General features: G+C 45.3%; 1 protein-coding gene across 7 annotated transcripts in view; it reads left to right on the forward strand.

The window, feature by feature from the left end:
• Positions 1-23,688, forward strand: part of ASB3 (ankyrin repeat and SOCS box containing 3) — a 471,022-nt gene that overhangs the window by 299,619 nt on the left and 147,715 nt on the right. For all 7 annotated transcript variants that reach the window (XM_078649594.1, XM_078649600.1, XM_078649598.1 and 4 more), the window contains one exon: positions 3,853-4,030. In XM_078649594.1, the coding sequence (XP_078505720.1) occupies positions 3,853-4,030 (178 nt within the window). The remainder of the gene's footprint in view (positions 1-3,852; positions 4,031-23,688) is intronic.

Below are 23,688 nucleotides of genomic sequence, written 5' to 3' on the forward strand. Positions count from 1 at the left end.
TTCCCTCACACTGCCCTCCTCTCCCCCATCAGTCAACCCACTACCCTCCTTTACTCCTCCCTTCCCTCCTCTCTCCCCTCCACTCCACCATTCCTACTCACAAACTCCGCTCCCTCCGCCCTATCAACTGATCTTTCCCCTCATTCACCTCGCCCTTACCCCCTTCTTAGGTCGAGCCTGTCAATGCGCTTGCGCATTGAGCTTGCGAGACATATTGGGGCTTAACCAGAGCTTAACCATCGTCGGCGATTGCATGCAGTGCCCGTGAAAAAAGCGCGTGCACTTCAAAGCCAACAGCCTCCCTCCCACAGGCATCTGAAGCTGTACGCTCTGCCTCAGGCATTTCTCCTCCCCTAATTATTCACGGCCGGCCGGCCGTACTTTCACTTTCACGGCCGCCAGGCCGTGTCTCTTGTTTCTCCTCCTCCCTTCCCCCCTCCCCACAGCAATGCCAAGAGCTTGCTTGCAGTCATTGATGTAACAGAGTGCCCCATATGGTGTTCCCTCCCACTCGCTCATCAATGGCTGCTCACTCCCCTTCTCCCCCGCCCCCCGCCCCATCCGACTTGTTCTCCGTCCAGCCCACCTGTTCCCTGTGATTTCTCCTGATGCTCCCCCTTATCCCCCCCTCCGTATCCATCTGAGTACCTCTACCTCTCTCTTTCTTCTCCTTCTCACTATCTATTCTGTACATGTAAGTCAGGGAAAAACTAAACATGTAGCTTTACTAATGCTATAGGTGTCACATTTGCTAATGTTATAACTATTGGCATTTCAAAGAACAATATTAATAATTTTAATATTTTAAAAAAATAAACATAACTTAAAATAATTATATTTACAAGACCAATAGCTCCAACTTTTCTAATGCGAGACCTATTGCATTTCCAATACTTGTTATAAAGATACCGCTATTTTTATGAAACCAGGGTGGTGGCCATTTGTGGTGTTACCACTGTGTTACTGGGAGTGTGGTTGCAAATACTTTACACATTGCCTTGGAGATAAGCCTGGCTGCTCGTGCCAAGCTACTAGGGGTCAGCAGGGGTATCTAAGAGTGTGTCCCTCCTTACCCTGACTAGAAGCAAGGGTCCCTATTTGGACTAAGGTACCTACCTCAGCCCACCTGAGGCCCCCAGTTCTAACAGAGTCACTGGCATCTAGCAACCTACACTGCTTTCATCCTCTGTGCCAGTAACCTTTCTGAGTCACAGTTTTAAACAATGTATCTGAAAGAAACATGTTAGTTATAGATTCCTTACCTTAGAATCACCCCCAGGCGTCAGATTGGAACCGGAAAGTTTTTCGTCTGCAGTACCTCTGCGCGTTTAAAGGTGGCGTCGGTCGGCTCTGCGTCCGTCGTTGGCGTCTTGGTCACCGGGATGACATCGCAGGAGTTACTTAGACGCCGCCCTCACGCGCTGATGTCAGTACTTTCTTTTTCTGTGCCAGATAGCGCAGATCCGAAGAGAGCGGTACCTCCAGTCACTTTTTGACTGAACTTTTTGAGCGACTTTGTCAACATCTATTTTGAGTCTACCACTCCTGGTGCACGTAGGGATACCTGGCTTCAAGGCATGCAGCTCCTGTAGTCGATTGATGTTGGTTACGGACCCGCACCACGTGTGCCTCTTGTGCCTGGAGTGCGACCACGACCCCAAATCGTGCTCCGACTGCCAGTCCATGGCTGCGCAGGCTTTGCTTTGCGGGAGCGGTCCTGAAAGCTTCTTGAGCACCAGCAGTTGGCTCTGTGCCATTCGAAGTCCTGGTCTAGAGGGAGGTCGAGCGACCGGTCGTGGAGCCATCATCACTCTCCCAAGTATTCGAAGTCTTCGCACTCGGGGTCAGGTAAGTCGAAGCATAAGAAGAAGTCGAAGAAGCATCGTCGCTCTTCAACTTCTCTCCGTCGGTCGGCTGACGTGACGAGGGATGCGGGCGGAGCCCAAAGAGTCGACTACGAGCTTCCTTCCCTTCCCGGGACCCGGGGGGACTCCTGCCCAGCTTTGTAAATTTTATGACGCGATGCACGCTATCTTTGGGCAGCCTGAACCCGCCAGCACGCCTCGGTATGGGGGCCTAGGCCTTCTCCGCCGATGGCTCCGGACCCGGTGCCGCAGGCCTCCCTTGGATCCAGGCCTAGATCTGGATCGGCGCTGGTTGACCTTATAACACCTCCACCGGCGCCGCTTCCTCCAGCACCACTACCGCAGCCGACGCCAGTCGTGCCCCCGGCCGGTGTCGTCCCCAGCCTCCATCCTGATATGGACCTTTTGTGCCCTTGTTCACTCCTGGGGTCTGTTTTCTGCCAGATTGGCAACCAGAGGATGAAGAGGAGGACTGGGAGGGGTCAGGGGACCCTCTGACTGGTCAGCTAGACTCTGAGCAGGACTGAAGAGAGGAACTGGGGGATGCCAGTGATCCAGACACCTCCCCTGACCTTGGCATGTTGTCTCCTCCTACCGTGGCTACAGAGAAGGGAGCATCATATGCAGTGGTGTTGCGTAGGGCGGGCGAGGCTCTCAACCTCGAGCTTCCTTCAGTGGCGGTCAGGACTAACTTCCTGACAGAGGTGCTTCAGCCGGCTGCGAGCACTTTGGAGCCCCTGCTGCTGTTTAATGAGGCCCTTACCAACGCCCTTTTGGGCACCTAGTCCAGGCACATCACGGGTGCTCCCGTGGATAGGATGATTGCCCGGCTCCAGGTGACTCCACTTTCCTCTCCCAACACCCCACCCCGGAGAGCTTGGTGGTCCAAGCCTCCACTTCCAAGAGCGCATTCCTTACCGCTCCACTGGAAATGGAATCCAAGAAGATGGATCATCTTGGAAAGAAGATTTTCTCTTCCGCCCGCTTGGGACTGCGACCGGTAAACACAGCATGTTTATTCGGCCGTTATTCACACTCTGTCTGGGACAAAGTTGCGCAGGTGCGCCTCAGTGTCCGGAGGAGGCCCGGACAGTGCTCTCCCAGGCTGTTGCCGCCAAGAGGGATGCAGCAAAGTTTGCCATCCATTGTGGGTTGGTTACCGCCGACACTCTGGGCAGTACGATTTCCACATCAGTGGCCCTTTGTCGCTATGCCTAGATGAGATTAACTATCCATAATACACTCATGGACATGCCCTTTGATGGCCATTACCTTTTTGGCGACAAAGCGGTCAACGCTCTAAAGCGTTTCAAGGACTCACGGGCTACGGCCAAGTCCTTGGGCCTCTCCAGTCACCCCTTCTTTTCCTGTCGCACTCACCATCAGAGGGGTGGCTAGAAGCGAACGCTGTACTACGCTGAGCACATTAACACAAGTGAATTATATTAAAGCATATTTGACTTACAGTGACGTACCTGCCATATATATAAGTATTGTGTCACACCATTGCAGCTTAGAAGCAGTTTGTATACGGTAAAGATGGGTTAAATCTTGTGTGCACCTCCACTTGCATCCCTGATATTGGTATAAGTACATGTTCATTTTGTGACAGTTTTATGTGCATTTTACAACAAATCCACAAGTAATTAATTCTGTCTTTTGAGGATGGGAAGTAGAGCTTTTTGTCATTAAAAGAGGAAAAACGGCCTAGATCTTGTGGGTTTCCAGCATTTTCATTGTTTTGCAAAACAAATGATCCACTTTACGGTAATATTGGATACATTAGGAACACGTACTAATGTGCTGCACTATTACCATGATTTAAAACAAATGCCAATAAATTATACATTGCAAAAAATAACGTAGGTCGACTACTAAGACCCAGCATCTCATGGCGACACGTAATGCATAATTAACCGTGCAATATATGTTGGCTTGGCAGGAATGCAAATGTCGATTCAATGTGAAGAGCTTTATTCTATTTCAGGGGCTAATGTCAATTGTCAAGCAAAGGACAAGGCCACGCCGTTATTCATCACAGCGCAGGAAGGCCACGCCAGTTGTGCAGAGCTGTTGCTTTCCCATGGGGCAGACCCAAACCTGTTTTGCAATGAAGAGAGCTGGCAGTTACCCATTCATGCAGCTGCACAAATGGGCCGGACAACGTAAGTCATCCCCAGTGCACTCCGTGTATCTAGAGCGGATCTTCCTAACTTGTTCACAAAAGCTGTCACGCATATGCTGTCATTATTTGCTCAAATGATCACTCTAGGCCGTTCTTATTTTCTTTTTGAAAATTACTCTGTACACCTTTATAACACGACTGATATGTTTTCCTTCTCTACGCGTTTATTTGTTGCTGTTTTTTTGTCTGTGAAATTATTTCTCCTCATGAATTCCTTTGGCACAAAGCTGCAGGCTTGGTACATATGCCAACGTTGAATGACTGTCTATCTGATAAAATGAAATGGTAGAAACAAATTAAATGAACCAACGGTAATTTATTCAGTAATAAAATAGGAATTTTCCTACGTTTATGTATTGACGGCATTGTCCATTTTCGTTGTTCATTATGTTGTATTTGGAGGGAATCATGGAAACAAACAATCACAGGTGTGAGCAAGGCGTTAGCCGGAACTGGCAGACCTTGTTTTCCTCATGTCGTGGTGATGCTATACATTCTAGAAACTGAGTTATACAAAACGCCAAAGAACTCTCCAATAAGTCGAATGTCCAGACAGTATGGACTTTCTTTGAATAAACACAAGTTTTCTGTTTATTTTGGCACATTTGTGATAATATAGTGGTACAGTCCAAAAAGTTGTAACGCAGTCACTAACGTAAAACACAGCCTTCGTTCATGTTGTGATAGCCAGAAGAAGCACAGCCAAAACGTGTTTCGTCATCTCGTGACTCTTTCAAGGCTCACAAATGGTAGTGAGGCTAATACAGTCCTACTTCTTGTCCACAACACGTCGCATTGAATAGTCACTTTGCAACAGGTTCGTAGTAGCTGGGGGTCGAGTAACTAGTTAGCATGGAGGAGTCCATCATCTCCTTTTCTTTGCTTTGCTCGCCCTAAGTTGGCAGGGTATGCCCAGACGTGGGTCCCTTTCTCACTTTGCTGCTGAATTAACGCTAGGCTGGCTGATAAGGGGTTTTACCCCCAATCTGGTTTTCCGCTCCAGGGAAGACCTGGCTTGGCAGTTTGGGCGGGACTGGTCCCATGAGGAACAGTGTCAAGACTAATTTGCATATGGTTCGGTCTGAACTGGGGTGGCGAAGTGAGCTAAAGAACGATGGTGGATTCAGCCCAGATTTAATGGTGACTGGAGTTGAGTGTCTGAAAAGTTTCAGCACTCCATGACTATTATCTCTTTGTGTTTGATTTGTTCATAATACATGGCCATCCAATCCTTGGACTCCCTGCAGAGTGCACAGGTCACGTATTCCAGTTGTAATTGTGAATCTGTACATATGTGTGTGATGGGGAATCCATCATAGGGTTACAGAGTTTTCAAAACAATTGCAATGCAAAAGTAAAAGAAAATGCAGTGCTTGCTTACTACTCATTAGTGCTCGCAGTCGCTGTGCAACTTGGCTGAAAGTAAATAAAATCAAGGAGCTATGATGCGGTTAACGCTGGACGTGTCATAATGTTTTTTCTTTTTTTAAACTTTCAGACATGTCGTACAGCATGTACGCCACTATGCAACATGGCTAAAAAAAAATTGACAAAGCCAATAGAGCTCGCATAGGTGAGACCTATTGAGTTTGCTAATACTTTTTCCATTAAAAAAAATCATTATTTGGATATAAAGTCATATCTATATTTATGAACGGTATGGGTACAAAGGAGAAAGGTATTTAACATTTGTTTAATGTAATCCACAAATTGAGCAGCAGTTTGTGGATTATGAAAAATTCAGAATTATGCAGAGATCTCTGTGGGGCACAAATCCGGTGACCCTAACTAAATTTCACTAGGTCACCCTGCTACAAAATTGTATGTGATATGTCTGTTTTTCGGGACCCTTTTACACATATCCTCTACAGAATGTTATGTCACCTCGAAGGTGGGAGTTATTCATGTCGCATCACATAATTTCTTTTACATGACATGGTTCTTCCTAACAATAGCAGGCAGAGAGGCATGTTTTTGCTCGCCCTTTTTTGTTCTTGATTGCACAAGTGGTAGTATTTCGTCGAGAGATGCAATGATATTGCTGTCACTAGAAAACAGCCTCAGCTGAGCAGACCTGGGCGTCAGCGATGAATGTCAGCTGGACGCTGTATCACGAAGCCTTGAATGTCATGGCTCCTGGACTGCTCTCTTGTGCCCGGAAGTTGCCCTTTAGCAGATGTAGACTACGGAGGCAGAAAGAAGCAGGCCAAACTGCTGCTGACAAGGCATCTGCTGCTGGAGCTCTGGGCGAGTTGTGCTTTTTCGTGTAATGAATGCGGACTTTAGCAAGGACAAAGTGTGAGTATTTATTTATTCATAAATCACAGTGGGTAATGAACTTATTTATCAACGGAGTACAAGTATTGTGTTGGATTTGCATTAATAAACACAGAGTTTTTGTCTGGTTGCACTCATTCCATCAACTTAGATTCCATAAGCACATAGAGTGTTATTGCGTTCTAAATGCGCAGTGTTACGTTTCTTGTAATAATAGAAGCGTCACCAGCTGTTAAAGCAGCAGGAAGACCCATTAGTGGTTATAATGAGTCTGGGAAGATTTCTTTCCGTTTGTTGTGAGTCTTAAAGTTTTGGATGGTTTAGAATTGTTTTGTAATATATAGCTTCAGTTCTTTCGAAGCAAGATCCATTCTTGGCTCTTTAGAAAAGTAGCGTCAGGGAAGGTTTATATTACACTTATTTTGGATATTTCTAGGATATTTCGCGATTGCCACCTATTCAATCAGTGCCTATCCTAAATAGCAGTATTTCAATGCATCCACTGAAAAGCACAGAGAAGATGTTGCAATCAGTACAGTAAATGAGGGGGATCCAGCAGCTAATATTGAGCTGGATCCTGGCGGGACCCATGAAATATGCTAAATTTATCCCGGGACATCTTCAGCGGGGCCGGACTTTACTTGCTTTGCTTTCAGAGCAGCACCATGCGGGGTTGAAGGAAGCTGGGCCCAACACACATGCCTGCCTCACTTTAGCGTGGCAACCCACACTTCTTTTGTGTATCCAGGCTGGGAGCTGGGTGGAGCTGGATGCTAATGTCACGAAGGTAAACAAAGACACTCACCTTGTCACTTTAGAAGTGTTTAACTGACAGACTATGATTTGGAGTGAGGTGTTGGACTTTCACAACAATTTATGTAAGAGGTATACATGCACTGCAAGTATGTCATATGTATCTATCTGAAAGAAGAAGTTGCAGTAATAACCATTTACATAGCACATACTGATTTATTTTCTTTTATGTAATTTCTTTTATTATGCAAATCAACCCAGTTTAGGGTGTCAGGGTGCTTTACATCACACAGATATTAGGCCGATAACACGAATCATACCATTTTTAGATCAATATACAGGAAATGTTACATAAGACAATGAGTGTCTACTGTGTTGAGGTTATATATCATTCATACTGACACACACACATGTTAAGATTGCTTGTCCTGGAGCAACACAAAGTCAGGATATTACATGTTTGGGATCTACAGAACGCTTTTGTTAGTGTTGGTCTGTGCTAATAGGTCTTTATTACTACCCAAAGGAACCCACTTTAGCAACCATAGAATAACGAAAGATTGAGAACAAACCAATAAGGTTCTTGTAGTTGACATACATCTCGTTGTTGCGGGTTTATATCTCACTGTGCTGCATTGCAATATGTGGTCACCCTGCTGCTCCCGCTGACACTTCAAATTATCGCCCACACAGTTCCCAAGGCGAGAGGGAGGAGTCTCCCTAGGACCTGCCAAGGTGGCAGCTATGCCTGAAATGAGCTTGGAGCACCCTTCCCTGTTGAGAATTGAAAACAATGATAAACATTGGATCCATGCCTTGCAGGAGGCCCACGTCACGTGTTAATTGGGGAGGAGGTTTCTTTGTAAGTTCAAGGAACTACATTTGAAGACCAGGGATGAAGCTGTAAGGGATTTTAGGCAAGGATTAACTATTTTGCATGTTTGGTGCTCTGAGTTTCTGATTTCTGCATTCTATTCCCAGAATGGTGGCACATCCTCCTGGTCACTGACCCTCAGTTAAGGTCCTGCTGTGAAAGCTTGCTTGTCTGTGAGGAACTTCTCTCCTCAGGCTGAAGGGTGCAAAGAGAAATCCTGGAATAATTGCCGTACACCTGTGGTACCAGCTATTTCTTGTGGATTTGGAAATAGAATTGTAGGAACCCCCGCAACTGAAGGAAATGGGTCTAAGGAAAAATACCCGAAGAACTGAGGACATTTCTTGTAGTTAATATTGCTAACAGAAATGACGGAACACCCTTGTTTTTGTGAAAAATATTCATTAGAGGCCTCCATGAGCTTTGTGACAAGACGTTCTAAGATACAGTGGGACTGCCCAGTCAGCCTATCCAACCATTTTTCTTTGTCAGGCACAGCTTAAGCTTTGTCCTGATAAAGACATTTCTCTTCCACCAAAAACCAACTTGCATCTGACTGTGTTCACTGGCAAGTTGATTTTAAGAGTTGATCTTAAGAGTTCCTGGTAAACCTCAAAGAGAACTGTAAATGATTCACATGACAGACACCTTTAGTATGATACTGAAAACGACTCCCTTTAATTATGTCACCAGTCATTGTAAGTCTGGAAATTAAATCATAATTTCTGTGGCTTCTTTATTCAATGTGAAAACCTTTTATAACGTTTCCCAGTGTCTTTGTCTTTTTTCCTCCATATAGTAGGTCTGGCTACTAGGCAGAGGTTCCTGGTACTCCTTCCCAAGGGAGAGAACACGGTAGCTGTCAAGAGCTCCTCTTGCTCCCCAGACCTGTTCTCTCTCATCCTTCCGTTTCTTCCTCCTGTGGAAAAGTAAATTTTGCCATGTTCTGTGTCCCTACGCCTCATCCATCATAGGTTATGTGTGCATGACCAATATGCATATGTTATTCCCCATGTCTGATTAATGACGCAATTACAGTCGTGTCCACCTCTAGTATGCCAGTTTTCCAGTCCTCGTGAATACTACGAATATCAGGCCTAGGTAAAGTTATGTTGCCACGTTTCTTAGTGTGCACGCTATTCCATTATAAAATCCCCGTTTCCAGGCCTCAAAAGGGCCCGGACATCAGATTCAGCTCCTGTCTCCTGAAAAGCCTCGCTAAGGAGCGATACAGCCCCCACCTGTATCCTCGACCCTTCACTTACTTCCTGCCTCGCAGTGCCCGGTGCAGCTTGGCTCTGCCTCTGAGTCTGCCAAGAGTATGTTATAGTTCCAGTTATCAGTTCAGTCCTCCTTCTCTGCATTCCTAAGCTACTGAACTGCATCAATAGTTTCCGTCATTGTCTAGCCTATTCGGCTCCACGTTAGAGAAATACTGTATTAATGGTCATTTAATATTCTTCATCACGCACTACATGTAGAATAATGCATGGTCCAGTCTTAGAATCAAGTTAGCTTTTCCCCTCATGATTTCTAGTTTATATCAACATGTTCCCTAAACATCAGATACCAGATAGGGTTTAGGTACATGTCGCTCCGACCCTCCAGACTCTAGTCTCTGCTCCTAGCACAGAGTTCATAGCCCCCAGCTTCTCCTAGTAATACGTCATTGCCGGTTTGCGCGCACCATCAGGTTAGAGGTCCCGGCTCCTTAGGTAGCCCCCTCCAAAGTTTCCGCCCATTCATGACATATTCTGTTACGTTTGCATCACATGTCCATGTATACTCCCAGTTACACCTACTTTTACTGTTATCTCTCGCGACTGCTACGCGTCACGCCTCCTGCTCCACCCACTGTTACGCCTACTGCAATGTAATGCTATGTGTTTGCGCTATGTATATAAAGTTGATGTATTGTTATTAAAAGCTAGCGCGCTCATCCCAGACCAAGCCCCAGCAGCTGCTGGGTCATTCTATGCAGGTTGTCCTGATCCTGTCCTTATGCTGTAATAAACCTGCAGAAACTCCTACTACCTCGAATCTTGACTCTTATTTTATTGAGCTATCTGTTATTCATTCATTCATTCAAAAATAGATCCGGTATTATTTATTTATATACCACATAATGGCGCCCGAACAGGGACTTGCCCTTTCCCCACGCGTCGGTGAAGCCACGCCGACCCCCTGACCCTCTGCAGCCGTGACGGAACCATACCGGCCACGTGCAGATATTTCTGCCTCAAGTATCCCTCAGGCCCACGGAGGAGACGGAGGAGGCGGTCCAGCATCCGAACGAGACGGTGGAGGAACGCGGCGAGTCCCGACCAGAGCCCAAGCCAAGAGTCCAAGGTCCGAGGTATCCGGAGGCCCACCCGTAACTGAAGTCCGAAGTTCGTCGTCCGTCGTCCAGTCCAGTCCGAGGCCTTTCCGTTCTTGCTGCCCGGTGAGTACCATTGCTGGGGTAGTATCTAGACAGGACCAATCTAAATTGACTCCTGGTCCGTGGGTTGGTGGTGCCCAGACTCACAAACGAAGTGTTCACCTAGGTGGATACGGGTCTTGATGCGTCCCTTTATGGGACCGGTATGTTCCGTACTGTTATAGCAGTGCATCCAGTAACTCTAGTCTGTTCCGTTCTCGAGAAAAATTCTTGTATTTCTGTTCTCAGTATTTCAGGTAAAATTCTGTTCGAACTGTTATTTATAATGTTCTTCATGTATTTTACTGTTGTGGTATGAGTGCGACGTGATTTTGTGTTTTCATTGTGTATTGTATTGTGTCCAGATTACAGTTCAGTCATGCCGCTCTTTTCCAAGTTACGTCAGTTAAAAACTAGAAAGGGTCTGCTGGAAGAAGCAGTTCCTGTCCCGCCTAGGGACAGTCCAGGTCATTTTATGTATCAGAAACATGGCATAAGCGCCATATTGTATCTAGATTTATGGGTAGAGTATACCAAACAGTTAGAAGAAAAGTATAGATGGCCCGTATCGGGTACATGGGATGCCGAATGTATCATGCGAGTAGAAGAAGCATTATGGAAAAAGAAAGCCAGACAGTCACAGAAAGATGCCATCGAGTTATGGCGCAAGGAAGCTCATAGAAGAACGGAAAAGGAAGTCAGAAAGTCAGAGTTAAGTAGAGAATCCCAAGAACGAGTCCAAGAAAGAGAATTAATCGAGATAGGTGAACGAGTCAAAGCCGAACAGTCAGACAGACAGAGGCATGCCCTTATTAAGGGTATGTATCCTCTGCTGGCCGAAGGCTTGCCAAAAGCAACCCCAGAGGCATCCAGTAATTTCCCGCCACCATTAGTTCCGACCAAGCTACGTCACAAACCGACCGCAGCTGATATTTTTATTTCGTCCTATTTGGACGACACAGTCCCAGAATATGCGAATCCTGTTCGCGCTCCGCCAGTCCCTGCAAATCAGGCACTTCCCGCTCCTCCAGACACCGGAGTACCTGTTACGGTACCCCCGGTCCAGCCTACAGTTCCATTTCCCACTCTGCCAGGACGTAGAGCCTCAGTAGACGACTCCAGTCTAGGGGCCGCAGGAGGAGCTACTCCTCAAACCCCGCCGCCACACAAGCGTTTATCAGCACTCGAATTACATGCTCAAGCATCACAGCGTACTCCTAAAAGTAATAAGTCTGTCACAGAAATCAGACAAGCCCTTAACGAATGTGTCTATGATCCAGTCCCAGGCGAGTATAATATGGTTTTATATTCCTTACGTGTAAGGAGAGTGACCGAGTATCTAGTCACCTTACCGAATATGAAAGAAGATCTAGACAGAATATATCGTTTCATCCGTACAGGGGATGATCCAGAAAGCATTGGCGAGATTATGTCTCAAAGGAAAGCCGAGATCCAGCTCATGATATTAAAGTTCCTGATCAATTGTCTAATAAGAGAACAAGACTACCCGTCTAAAGATTCCGCCGAAATGAGAATCCTGACAAGGTGGAGTGATAATATAGCCGAGGGTAAGCACAAGACCGTCGGTGCCATGGAGAGTATGTACAAGAAAATTCGTAAAGAAATAATAAGGTTACACGACCAGCGTAAAGCAGCACAAGTAAGCGAGAAAGAAAGTATCTCTGATCCTGAAGAGGAAGAGAACGAGAATCCCGCCAGAATAGCGTATGTAGGAAAATCTAGATTTCCAGATCGCCATTTAAGTCTAGAACGCAAGTCTACTTTTCATCATCCAGCACCAGAACAAGGTTCTCTAGAACAAGTATTTCAAGCTACCGATCACATTCTGAAATCACGAGTCGGTTACAGTGAATTAAGTACTATGCACGAACAAGAACTAGCCCGATCAGCAGTCCGATGGATTACTGATTCTACCACTTTTCCAGACGAAATAGTGGCACAAATGTTTCTGAAATTGCCCCCAGCCGAGCAGCGACTGGTGGGTACGTATATGATCCAGCACCTCATTACTTTGTATGAGGGTCAGCACTCTGATCCAGGTCCGTTGCACGATATCCTGAACGAGTTACTCCAGTATAGATGGAGAGGTCTAGGTACCGATTTAGTTAGTGTCATTCTAGAACAGCGTCACAAGTATAGAACGTTTCTGAATCCGCATTTTGTTCATGTTTTACCCCCAGAAAGCAAATCATTCTACATAGACAAACAGAATCCGTTACGAGAAGTCCACCCAGTCCAAGGGGCGGGTGGCGAAATGCAACGAGTGTTTGTATACACTCCAATCACAAAGATGGAACTTCTTGAAATGAAGAAATTAATCCCCTGTCATGACAAAGATCCAGCAGGGTTCCATAGAGAATTAAAAGACATGCTCAGAATGGGAGAATACACTTACCCAGATATCGTTAAAATGTTAAAAGTCCTGTTGCCCGCAGGGGTGTATGAAAAGCTAAAGGAAAAAGAATGGGAGGTGGGAGAGAAAAAGATAGATTGGGCAGCTCTAGAAGCTGAAGACAAGGCACGAGTACCAGGTACCGGTCTTGGAGATAAATGTAAAGAATTACCAGAATTATTGATTCAAGTTTTACCTAGATTATTGACAACGAGAAAAGAAGACTGGGATGCAATCTCAGCCTGTAAACAGAAACAAGATGAAGATATTAGTGATTTTTATTCTAGATTTGAGAAATGTTTCAGTATTAACAGTGGTCTCAAGACAAGTAGTGAGTCATACCCTCATCTTTTTGTTACCAAATTAGTCGAGAATTCAAGCCCACAAATTAAAAACCGAGTTTTGAAAGTCGAAAGCACCTGGCAAGCTAATACCCCGTCCCAGATGCTCCAGATGCTCCAGTATCACCAGAATAGAATCAGGGAAGAGCAAGAACACGAAAGAAAACGTATGAAAGACACGAAAATGAAAGTGCTAGTTGCACAATCTGTTCCTCAAGACAGTCAGAAGAGGGGTCCGAATCAAGCCAGTCATCCTGCAGCTCCCGTTAAAGGGAACTGCAATTATTGTAAACAGCCAGGTCATTTTATAAACGAGTGTGCAGTTCTGAAACATAATATAGCTACTGGTAAGACTAAAGAGAGACCACGTCCGCCTAGACAAGAACAAGTTTCACAGACTCCTCAACCACAGAATGCACAACAGACAGTTACAGCACCGCAGCCTATTGCTGCAACACAGCACGTTACATCGCAGATGTACCAGTATGCTCAGACAGAGTATCCAGAGTACCAGCCATATTCATGAAACAGCCTAGAGAGGGAGGTAGGCTTGCCTCTCATCGAGATACCTGTAGATCAAGAAGGTCCCTATGTTCACAGTCAAGTATTAGGGAAAGACAGAAAGTTTTTGATCGATACAGGGGCAAGTAGGACCACAATTAGTCACGCCGAAGTTCCAGGGGCTCCGCTCTCAGGCTCAAGAAATGTTTCCCTTGGATTTTCAGGAAAGCCAATAGTTAATGAGATATCTAAGCCAGTCACTCTAGAAGTAGGTCCATTGTCCCGTACTACTGATCTGTTACTTACTAAGTCATGTCCAGAAAACCTATTAGGCATCAAGACACTGAAAGAATTAGGTGCAGTTATTTGCTGTTCCCCAGAGGGAATACGATTGTTCCTACGTGACTTTAAGGGTCACTATGTATTACGAGATTTTGATTCAAGATTGTCTAATGTTCCACAGCATTTATGGGCGCAAGGTCCAACTGATGTAGGTTATATGCAAATCACACCCTATCGTGTGACTCTCAAGCCAGGTGTAGTGTTACCCCGAATCAGACAGTACAGATTGCCACCTGAGGCTGTAGCAGCCTTATCCAAAATTATTGACGAGCTCATGGCTCAAGGAGTAGTTGTAGAAACTGACTCCAATGTATGCAATTCTCCGATCATTCCAGTCATGAAACGTACTGATCCAAATGCACCCCCAGTATATCGATTAGTGATTGATTTACGAGAGCTTAATAAATGTATTATTCCTCAGTACCCAGTTGTTCCAGACATTTCTTCCCTGTTAACAGCCATTGATTCCGAAGCCACGTTTTTCACTGTCATACACCTCAAGAATGCATTTTTCAGTGTTCCAATTCATCCAGACAGCCAGTTTCTTTTCGGATTTTGTTTAAATGGAAGGAGCTATATGTTCACACGCGCTCCTCAAGGTTTCACAGAAAGTCCTAGTATTTATAGTCAAGCACTTAAGAGACAACTAGACAATATTCACATGCCAACTGACACTGCCCTGCTCCAGTATGTCGATGATCTACTGATCACAGCCCGTTCTGAACGTGCTTGCGAGCGAGCATCCCTTACAGTTTTGTATTTTCTAGCCGAGATGGGGCACAAGGTGTCACCTTCGAAGCTTCAATTCTGTGTCCAGCAAGTGGTATACTTAGGACACTTGCTGTCCAAGAGGGGTAGGCAGTTGACACCAGACCGTATTCAGTTAATAGCGAGTCTTCCCCAGCCCAGAACCCAGAAGGAGGTACGTGCCTTTATCGGCCTTACTTCTTATTGCAGACAATGGATTCCCCAGTATGCATTTCTAGCCAAGTCACTGATACAGTTAACGACACAGGAGGCAGCCGTATCGACTGTCCTCCCTTGGACATCTGACCATACACTTAGTTTCAACGAGTTAAAGAAAGCTTTATGTCAAGCTCCAGTTCTAGCTACACCGAACTACAGTAAGCCTTTTACACTTTTTGTTACTGAACGCGAAGGTACAGCATTATCTGTTCTCACACAAGATCAAGCAGGACAATACAAGCCCTGTGCTTATTTTTCGAGCACATTAGATCCAGTCGCCCAGGCGTTGCCTGCGTGCCTCAAGTCAGTTGCAGCTACAGCACTAGCTATCAGACAAAGTGATTCCATAGTTTTAGGACATTCCCTGACAGTACAAGTTCCACATTCAGTAGAAGTTCTTTTAAACCGAACACAAACTCAGCACTTGACAATTGCACGTTTAACAGGTTATGAATTGACACTGTTCCAGCCACACATAGAAATTAGACGCTGCAACGTCCTGAATCCTGCTACACTGTTACCATCAGTTAGTTCAAATCCTGACCCACATGACTGTGTGGAAGTAGTTAATATTACGACAAAGCCAAGACAAGACCTGACAGACATTCCGTTACAAGATCCTGACCTGACACTTTATGTGGATGGTTCATGTATGAGAACTAGTACAGGAGAACTAGTCGCCGCGTATGCAGTGACTACTGACACCGAAGTTGTTGAAACACACCGTATTGACACCCTGTCCGCTCAAGCAGCAGAGCTAGTCGCTCTGACACAAGCCTGTATACATGCCAAGAACCTGAAAGTTAATGTTTACACAGATTCACGTTACGCATTCGGAGTTGTACACGACTTCGGAGTGCTCTGGCAGGAGAGAGGTTTCATGACTTCTCATGGAACCAAGATTCAGCATGGTCTCCTTATTCAAGCCCTGTTAGATGCCATACATTTACCGACATCCATTGCTATCATGAAATGTAAAGCACATACGAAAGTTACTGACATTATTTCCCAGGGTAATGATCTAGCCGATCGCACAGCCAAGCTTACAGCACAGACTCTAGACATTCCAGTCAATCAGACACACACCCCAGACCTGACTACATGCATGACAGTTAAGGACCCTACACAAGATGTCATAGATATCCAGTTACATGCTACTCCCGATGAAATCAAGAAATGGTCTGAACAAGGAGGGGTCCAGACAGATCAAGGATGGTTAACGAAGGGCAGAGCCACATGGTTTCTCCCCGATTCTATGGTTCAAGTCATTATCAATACCGCACATAGTCCAGCACATTTAGGAGAAAAAGCTATGTTAGACAGTATCCAGAATATTTGGTTCAATAAGCATTTACGAGCTGCAGCCAAACAGAAAGTCCGTACCTGTATGATATGTTGTCAGTTTAATCCAGGTAAAAGTGTCCCGGTGGAACAAGGTGGTTTCCAGCCCCCTGACCACCCTTTTGAGGTCCTCCAGATGGATTATATTCAGATGGAGCGATGTCGAGGTTTCAAGTATGTCCTTGTAGTCGTATGCGCTTTGTCCAGGTGGACAGAAGCATATCCAGTCCCAGATTACACAGCCGCGACCACTGCCAAGCAGTTGGTTCGTGAATTTTTCCCTAGATATGGACTCCCTAGAGTCGTATATTCTGATAACGGTCAGCCATTCTCCTCAGAGTTAATGAAGCATGTTTCCCTGTTGTTAGGGTACCAGTGGAAGTTCCATTGTGTACGCCATCCTGAAGCAGCCGGTCTAGTCGAGAGACATAATCAGACCCTGAAAATCCGCATTGCAAAAGTCTGTAAAGAAAAAGGTGTGGACTGGCTAGTAGCTCTGCCAGTCGCTTTGTTTTATATGCGCATGGTCGCACATTCTAGATCAGGTCTGTCCCCGTATGAGGTCGTATTCGGCCGCCCCCCTAATATGTGGGGTACTCCTAGACCCCGAAGTATTACCGATGTTTCATGTAATATGCTGACAGATTACCTAGCTTCCTTGATGTCTGCCCTCAACTCATGTCGTTCACAGGTTGCTGCCGCATTTCCAGACAATACCGAGGTGGCCCCGCATGAAATCGTTCCAGGCTCCTTGGTGATGATCAGAAATTTTGACAGATCAAGTCCGCTGGAACCACGTTGGAAGGAGCCACGTCAGGTCCTCTTGACCACCCGTACTGCCGTCAAGTTGGAAGGCAGAAAAGGATGGGTCCATCTTTCTCATATTAAACTTTTCAATGGATTGAAACCCGTTTCTAAAAACATTTCCCAGGATTCCCAGGATTTTAAAAACTGCCAAAACATTGTTTTAAAGGACTGTCCCGCACAAGACATTATTACAACCCCTCCCTGGTTAGAGAAAACTCCGCAGCAGGAGTATAAGTTAAAGCTCAGGTCTAGTAAAATAAGTCAGTCAGTTTGATTGTATAAGTCCTCCCCTAGGTGAAACGGTTAGACTGTTTCTGACATGTATAAAATAGACCCCCATAGTGAGAGAGTCAGTCGAAGTTCAATTCAATGTATCGTTTTTCTGAGTTTCGTATTATTCATCAGCATCTTGATTTCCTGCACCAGTTATGCGTTCTATCTGTATTTTCCAGTTCCTCATGTAAATATGTCTGCTAATGCTACAGTAGAGCACACGTTTAGTGATCTGCCTCCTCACGAATATTCATACCGCCTCGCTATGCGCAACAACACATTTATCCGTATGTTACATTACTCACACCAGACCAGCAATGCCACTAATTGTTGGGTGTGTGGTCGACTCCCCCCTTTCCAGACACCGAAGGGAGTTCTGCCACTTTTTCCTTATCCATTCTCATATAATGGTTCGTGTGGAGCATGGTCCACGCTAACGTCATCCTCAACAGATATGTCTTTTCTTAACAGTACAAGTTTTTCAGACAAGCAAGGTTTCCCCCACAGAACAGGTTTAGATCTAGAAAATGAAGTATATAATTTAGGTAATTATTCGTCGAATTTTATGGTCCTGAATGTTCAGTCTGATACTACTCCAGACTTACCTGCTATTTCAGTATTACCTGTCAAAGGCGAATTATGTGTCCGTAGTTATGGTTCCATACATGTAGGTCATAGTGACTGTACTACTGTTATCCAGTATAGTGACAGTGGGAAATCTGTTTTCAAAGCCTCACGTCATTCTTATTTTATTTGTGGTCAGACCGCATATGTCCGTTTGCCCCTCGATTGGGAGGGAACCTGTTACATTGCTTTCCTACTGCCACCTGTTTTCCTAGCCCCATCTGATTATCACAGAAACACACATCTAGTACACATTAGACATAGAAGGGAGTCCCCAATTGTCGATTATACTGAAACTACTCTAGAACAGTATACAGATTTCAATAAAGGTTTCTTCTTCTTTGTAGGACCTGTCCAGAACAGTAAACTGATCCGTAGGTTAACCAGAACCCTTGAAGCTGTAGTAAATGAGACTGCCTCTGCTCTAGGTAACTTAACCGAAGAACAATCTGCTATGAGATTTGTCGTTTTGCAAAATCGTCTCGTCCTTGACGTCATACTGGCCGATAGGGGCGGGGCCTGTAGAGTCATCGGATCTAGTTGCTGCATTTTCATTCCAAATAACGCGCCGTCTGTTTATTTAGCTATAACCAGACTCCATAAAATTGCCCATCTGTTACACCAAGATCCAGGCACCTGGACATGGTCCGGTTGGTTCTGGAATATAATTTCCGCATGGGGATGGAAAGTCCTGTCCTTTCTAGGTATTGCAGTAGCAATCATATTCAGCTGCTGCCTCTGTATACAATGTGGCCCTGCGATTTGCAGCATGTGTGCTACCTCTTGTATTCCTAGTCCCAAGCCCCGTTCTAAATCCCGTTCCAAGACAATTCGAGACGAGCAAATGGTACTGTATGAAATGATAGATGGTATCATGAATATTGATGTTTCCTGATGGAAACGTAGTGACAAGGAGGGAATGTGGAAAAGTAAATTTTGCCATGTTCTGTGTCCCTACGCCTCATCCATCATAGGTTATGTGTGCATGACCAATATGCATATGTTATTCCCCATGTCTGATTAATGACGCAATTACAGTCGTGTCCACCTCTAGTATGCCAGTTTTCCAGTCCTCGTGAATACTACGAATATCAGGCCTAGGTAAAGTTATGTTGCCACGTTTCTTAGTGTGCACGCTATTCCATTATAAAATCCCCGTTTCCAGGCCTCAAAAGGGCCCGGACATCAGATTCAGCTCCTGTCTCCTGAAAAGCCTCGCTAAGGAGCGATACAGCCCCCACCTGTATCCTCGACCCTTCACTTACTTCCTGCCTCGCAGTGCCCGGTGCAGCTTGGCTCTGCCTCTGAGTCTGCCAAGAGTATGTTATAGTTCCAGTTATCAGTTCAGTCCTCCTTCTCTGCATTCCTAAGCTACTGAACTGCATCAATAGTTTCCGTCATTGTCTAGCCTATTCGGCTCCACGTTAGAGAAATACTGTATTAATGGTCATTTAATATTCTTCATCACGCACTACATGTAGAATAATGCATGGTCCAGTCTTAGAATCAAGTTAGCTTTTCCCCTCATGATTTCTAGTTTATATCAACATGTTCCCTAAACATCAGATACCAGATAGGGTTTAGGTACATGTCGCTCCGACCCTCCAGACTCTAGTCTCTGCTCCTAGCACAGAGTTCATAGCCCCCAGCTTCTCCTAGTAATACGTCATTGCCGGTTTGCGCGCACCATCAGGTTAGAGGTCCCGGCTCCTTAGGTAGCCCCCTCCAAAGTTTCCGCCCATTCATGACATATTCTGTTACGTTTGCATCACATGTCCATGTATACTCCCAGTTACACCTACTTTTACTGTTATCTCTCGCGACTGCTACGCGTCACGCCTCCTGCTCCACCCACTGTTACGCCTACTGCAATGTAATGCTATGTGTTTGCGCTATGTATATAAAGTTGATGTATTGTTATTAAAAGCTAGCGCGCTCATCCCAGACCAAGCCCCAGCAGCTGCTGGGTCATTCTATGCAGGTTGTCCTGATCCTGTCCTTATGCTGTAATAAACCTGCAGAAACTCCTACTACCTCGAATCTTGACTCTTATTTTATTGAGCTATCTGTTATTCATTCATTCATTCAAAAATAGATCCGGTATTATTTATTTATATACCACACTCCCCATCTAACTTTATCTCTCCACCCTTTCCATTTTTCTCACTTGCCTAAGGAGAGACGAGGGCAGCAGTCAGGATCTCTTGTGCCTCTTCAGATCTGCCCTGCTGATCTCTCTCTGGGCTCTCTGTATATAGCTATTTGAGAGGGAAGTGCCTTATTCCAACCCCCACCTTCTGTTCTCGGATTGGATCTATTGGAGGAACAACTGCTGTTTAATGTGTGTGTATGTGTGCTCATTCACATTGCTCATCCCTGCTACCCATGATCACTCTGGAAAGAATCAGAGTATCTTTTCCTCTCTTTTGTAACCATGGAGCGTTTCATCCCATCTTGTTGGTGTTGGGGATGGGCCTTGTTCAGCAGTGGCGGGGATGGGCCTTGTTCAGCAGTGGCAGGACTGCAGGATTTAAAGAGGTAAGTGTTGGCGGAAGCTTCCTCACCCCCATTCATGTGTCAGCACCCTGCCTGTGAAAGTCGAAATTCTCCACCGCATTCAGTTCTTAACTCATCCAGGATATGAAAGGTTCCTCTGCCAGCTTGCGTAACCAGACTTGTTTAGGTCACATATTCATTTAGATGACTCCCTGCCTCATCTGTTTCTCTTCTGGGGAGCCACAAAGTTCTTGTATCTTAAGTATAAATTACATGTATGTGATACGTGGTAAGGTGCATAGTGGTAGTAGTTTAAGGTGAATGGGACACCACTACAGGTGGTCACCCTCTAACTCCACGCACTGAAAGGCCAAATGATCGGTCATCAGGAGTGAGAGTAAAAAAAAACCTGTGTTGATTTGCATTAAACCAGACTTATTTATCACATCAAAAGAAAAGGTTTGGATAATTTGGAACTTATGAACAGAATGGGATGTAAACCACATTCTTCTGAGAGAACGGCTATGAATCCAACTCTTTGCGCATCAGTGTGAAACAAATGGCATAATAAAGTCAGGGCAACGTACACCAGGTTTTGAGAAATGAGTCTTCTGTAGTGTCCTAATAGCCCCCTTCTTGTCTCCAAATCACTTGGTCGGGGCACAAACTTGTCAACAGCCATTAAAGAGAAGTTGGTAATAAGTCTTTGAAAATAGCTTACAGACCCCAGAAATGCCATGACTTTTTTTTTGTAGTAGGAATTTTTAAATGTTTTAATGCCGCTATTTTGTCTTTCTGAGGATGGAGAACCCCATTTCCTGTGACATGACCCAACTACTTGATTTGGTGGGCTTCTAATATACACTTGGCATGGTTTGCTGTTAACCCTGCTTTCTTCAGTTCCTTCAATACGGCTTGTTTGACATGTTCTCCCCTAACACTGAAGTGAATATGTCATCCACATACATTGAAATATAGGTATTATAATGACCTAATATTATCTTCATGAATCGCCGACTTAAGTTGCCAGAGGTCCATCAACACCTAATCGCAATTCTTTAAATTAATAGTCCTTAAGGAGAATAAAAGGCTGCTTTATATCTGTTTTTTGTGTGTGGTACAACCAGCAAGCGTCTTTTTTCAGTGTGCTGATTGTTAGAAATAGGGGGATCTCTAGTTGGCAATGGTTTGCAGCATTATCCAAGTAGGGACCCTTCATCCTATTCTGGGTAAGGGGGATACACTTCTAAAATAACCCTTGCTCACCCCCTTGGTAACTTAGCACAAGCAGACTAGCTTATCTCGCACGCATTGTGTAAAGCATTTGCACATAACCAACAGTAATACAGTGAAAACACTACAAATGGACACCACACCAGTTTAGAAAAATAAGTAATCTTTATCTTAACCAAACAAGACCAAAACGACAAAAATCCACATTACAGTAATATAAATATTACTTTCAAATGGTAGAAATAGTTCAGTTCAAAACAAATTGCAGGTGCAACACTTTTTTCTCAAAGTACCATGGATGCATTGCACATAGACACAAAAAGGGTTGCAGGGAAGGTGATGCGTCGGTTCCTTGCTGCAGGGGAGGTGATGCGTCTGTTCCTTACTGCTGCGCAGGGGAGGTGATGCGTCGGTTCCTTACCGGAGAGGAGGTGATGCTCTGTTTCTTACTGCGTGGGGAGGTGATGCGTTGGTTTCTTACTACGTCCCCCGACGACGTGACAGACCTGGCTCCTCGTTACGATGAGACGTTCCAGGACGATTCATGGATTCTTGCAGCTGGACAGCATGGCTTGCGTCGGATTCGGTGCGATGGTCTCGGACTTAGGAGACTGGTGCACTCGATGCGGCATGTGATGATTTCTCAATCCATGGGCCGGCGCTGTTCAGTTTCTTCGGCGGTGCGTTGGAAACAGGTACGGATGTGTCGCGCTTCTCGTCGATGCGCTGCTTTTCCAGCTCCCAACAGCCAGAACAACCTCCAGAGACCCAGATCAGCGACAGGCACATCTTGGCAGGTCAGAATCCCCAGCAAGGAAGTTCAGGGGAGCTGGGGGTGAAGTCTTTGTGTCCCTGAAACTTAAGAACAGGAGTCAAGCTCTTCTTCAAGCCCTTGGAGTTCTTTCTCAAGCAGGGACACAGCACACACCAAAGTCCTTTCCCTTTTCTTGGTAGAACCCGCCACTGCAGGCCAACCCCACACAGCAAACAGCACAGGGGCAGTGTTCCTCCTCCGTTTCTCCAGCCCTTCTCCTTGGCAAAGGTTCCTCATGTTTCCCAGAATGATCTAAAAGTCTGAGGTATGGGCCCCTCTTTTTATATTACAATATCCTTTGTTCTCTGTGGCAGAGAAGCTCTTTGCCCAGCCAAAACTAGTACTGTCTTCTCTGGTGCAGCTTCCTGGCAGGAGGTGGAGACGGCATAGTCCTTGGCAGACCAGGCCCATTCAGGTGTGAAAGAAATCTCCCCCCCCTTACTCTGAATGCAGCCCAGGTCTATTTAGCTCAAGCCTGACTCTCCCTGGAAAGGCAGGACACACCTCAACCCCCCATGTGGCTGAACATAATGCACATCCCCAGCCCCTGTCACTCCAAAGCCAGACAGTCAATGCACAACCTAGCAGAGGCACACTCGATGGTTAGGCAAGAAAATACCTACTATCTAAAAGTGATATTTTTAAACCCAGAATGTCAATTTCTACTCTGCCTTTCTTGTATAAAATGGGATAAAAAGTCTAATAAATATATATATATTTTTTAAATAAACCCAGAATGTAAAAATCACCCTCACTAAAAGATGCATCGTAACATTCTGACTTCAGGCATATCAAACTTTATTTTCCTATCTTGTTCCCATAGGCAGTTATGCTTATAAGATGTTATAAGCAAACTCCCCATCCTATCCTATGGGACAGATAGCCTTTCAATAGTGAAAAACGAAATTAGCAGTATAACACTATCAGGACATGCCACACACATCAGGGCATGTTCTAGCTTTCACATACACTGCACCCTGCCCACAGGGGTACCTCACATGTAAGAAAAGGGAATTTTAGGGCATGGCAAGTGGGTGCACTTGCTGCCAGGTCAACATGGCAGTACCAAACTGTGCACAGACACCGCAGTGGCAGGTCGGAGTTACATATTCAGGCTGCTTATGTGGGTGGAACAATCAGTGCTGCAGGCCCACTAGCAGTATT

Source organism: Lissotriton helveticus, chromosome 6 (assembly GCF_964261635.1).
Source record: "Lissotriton helveticus chromosome 6, aLisHel1.1, whole genome shotgun sequence".
In the NCBI taxonomy this organism is placed as follows: Eukaryota; Metazoa; Chordata; class Amphibia; order Caudata; family Salamandridae; genus Lissotriton; species Lissotriton helveticus.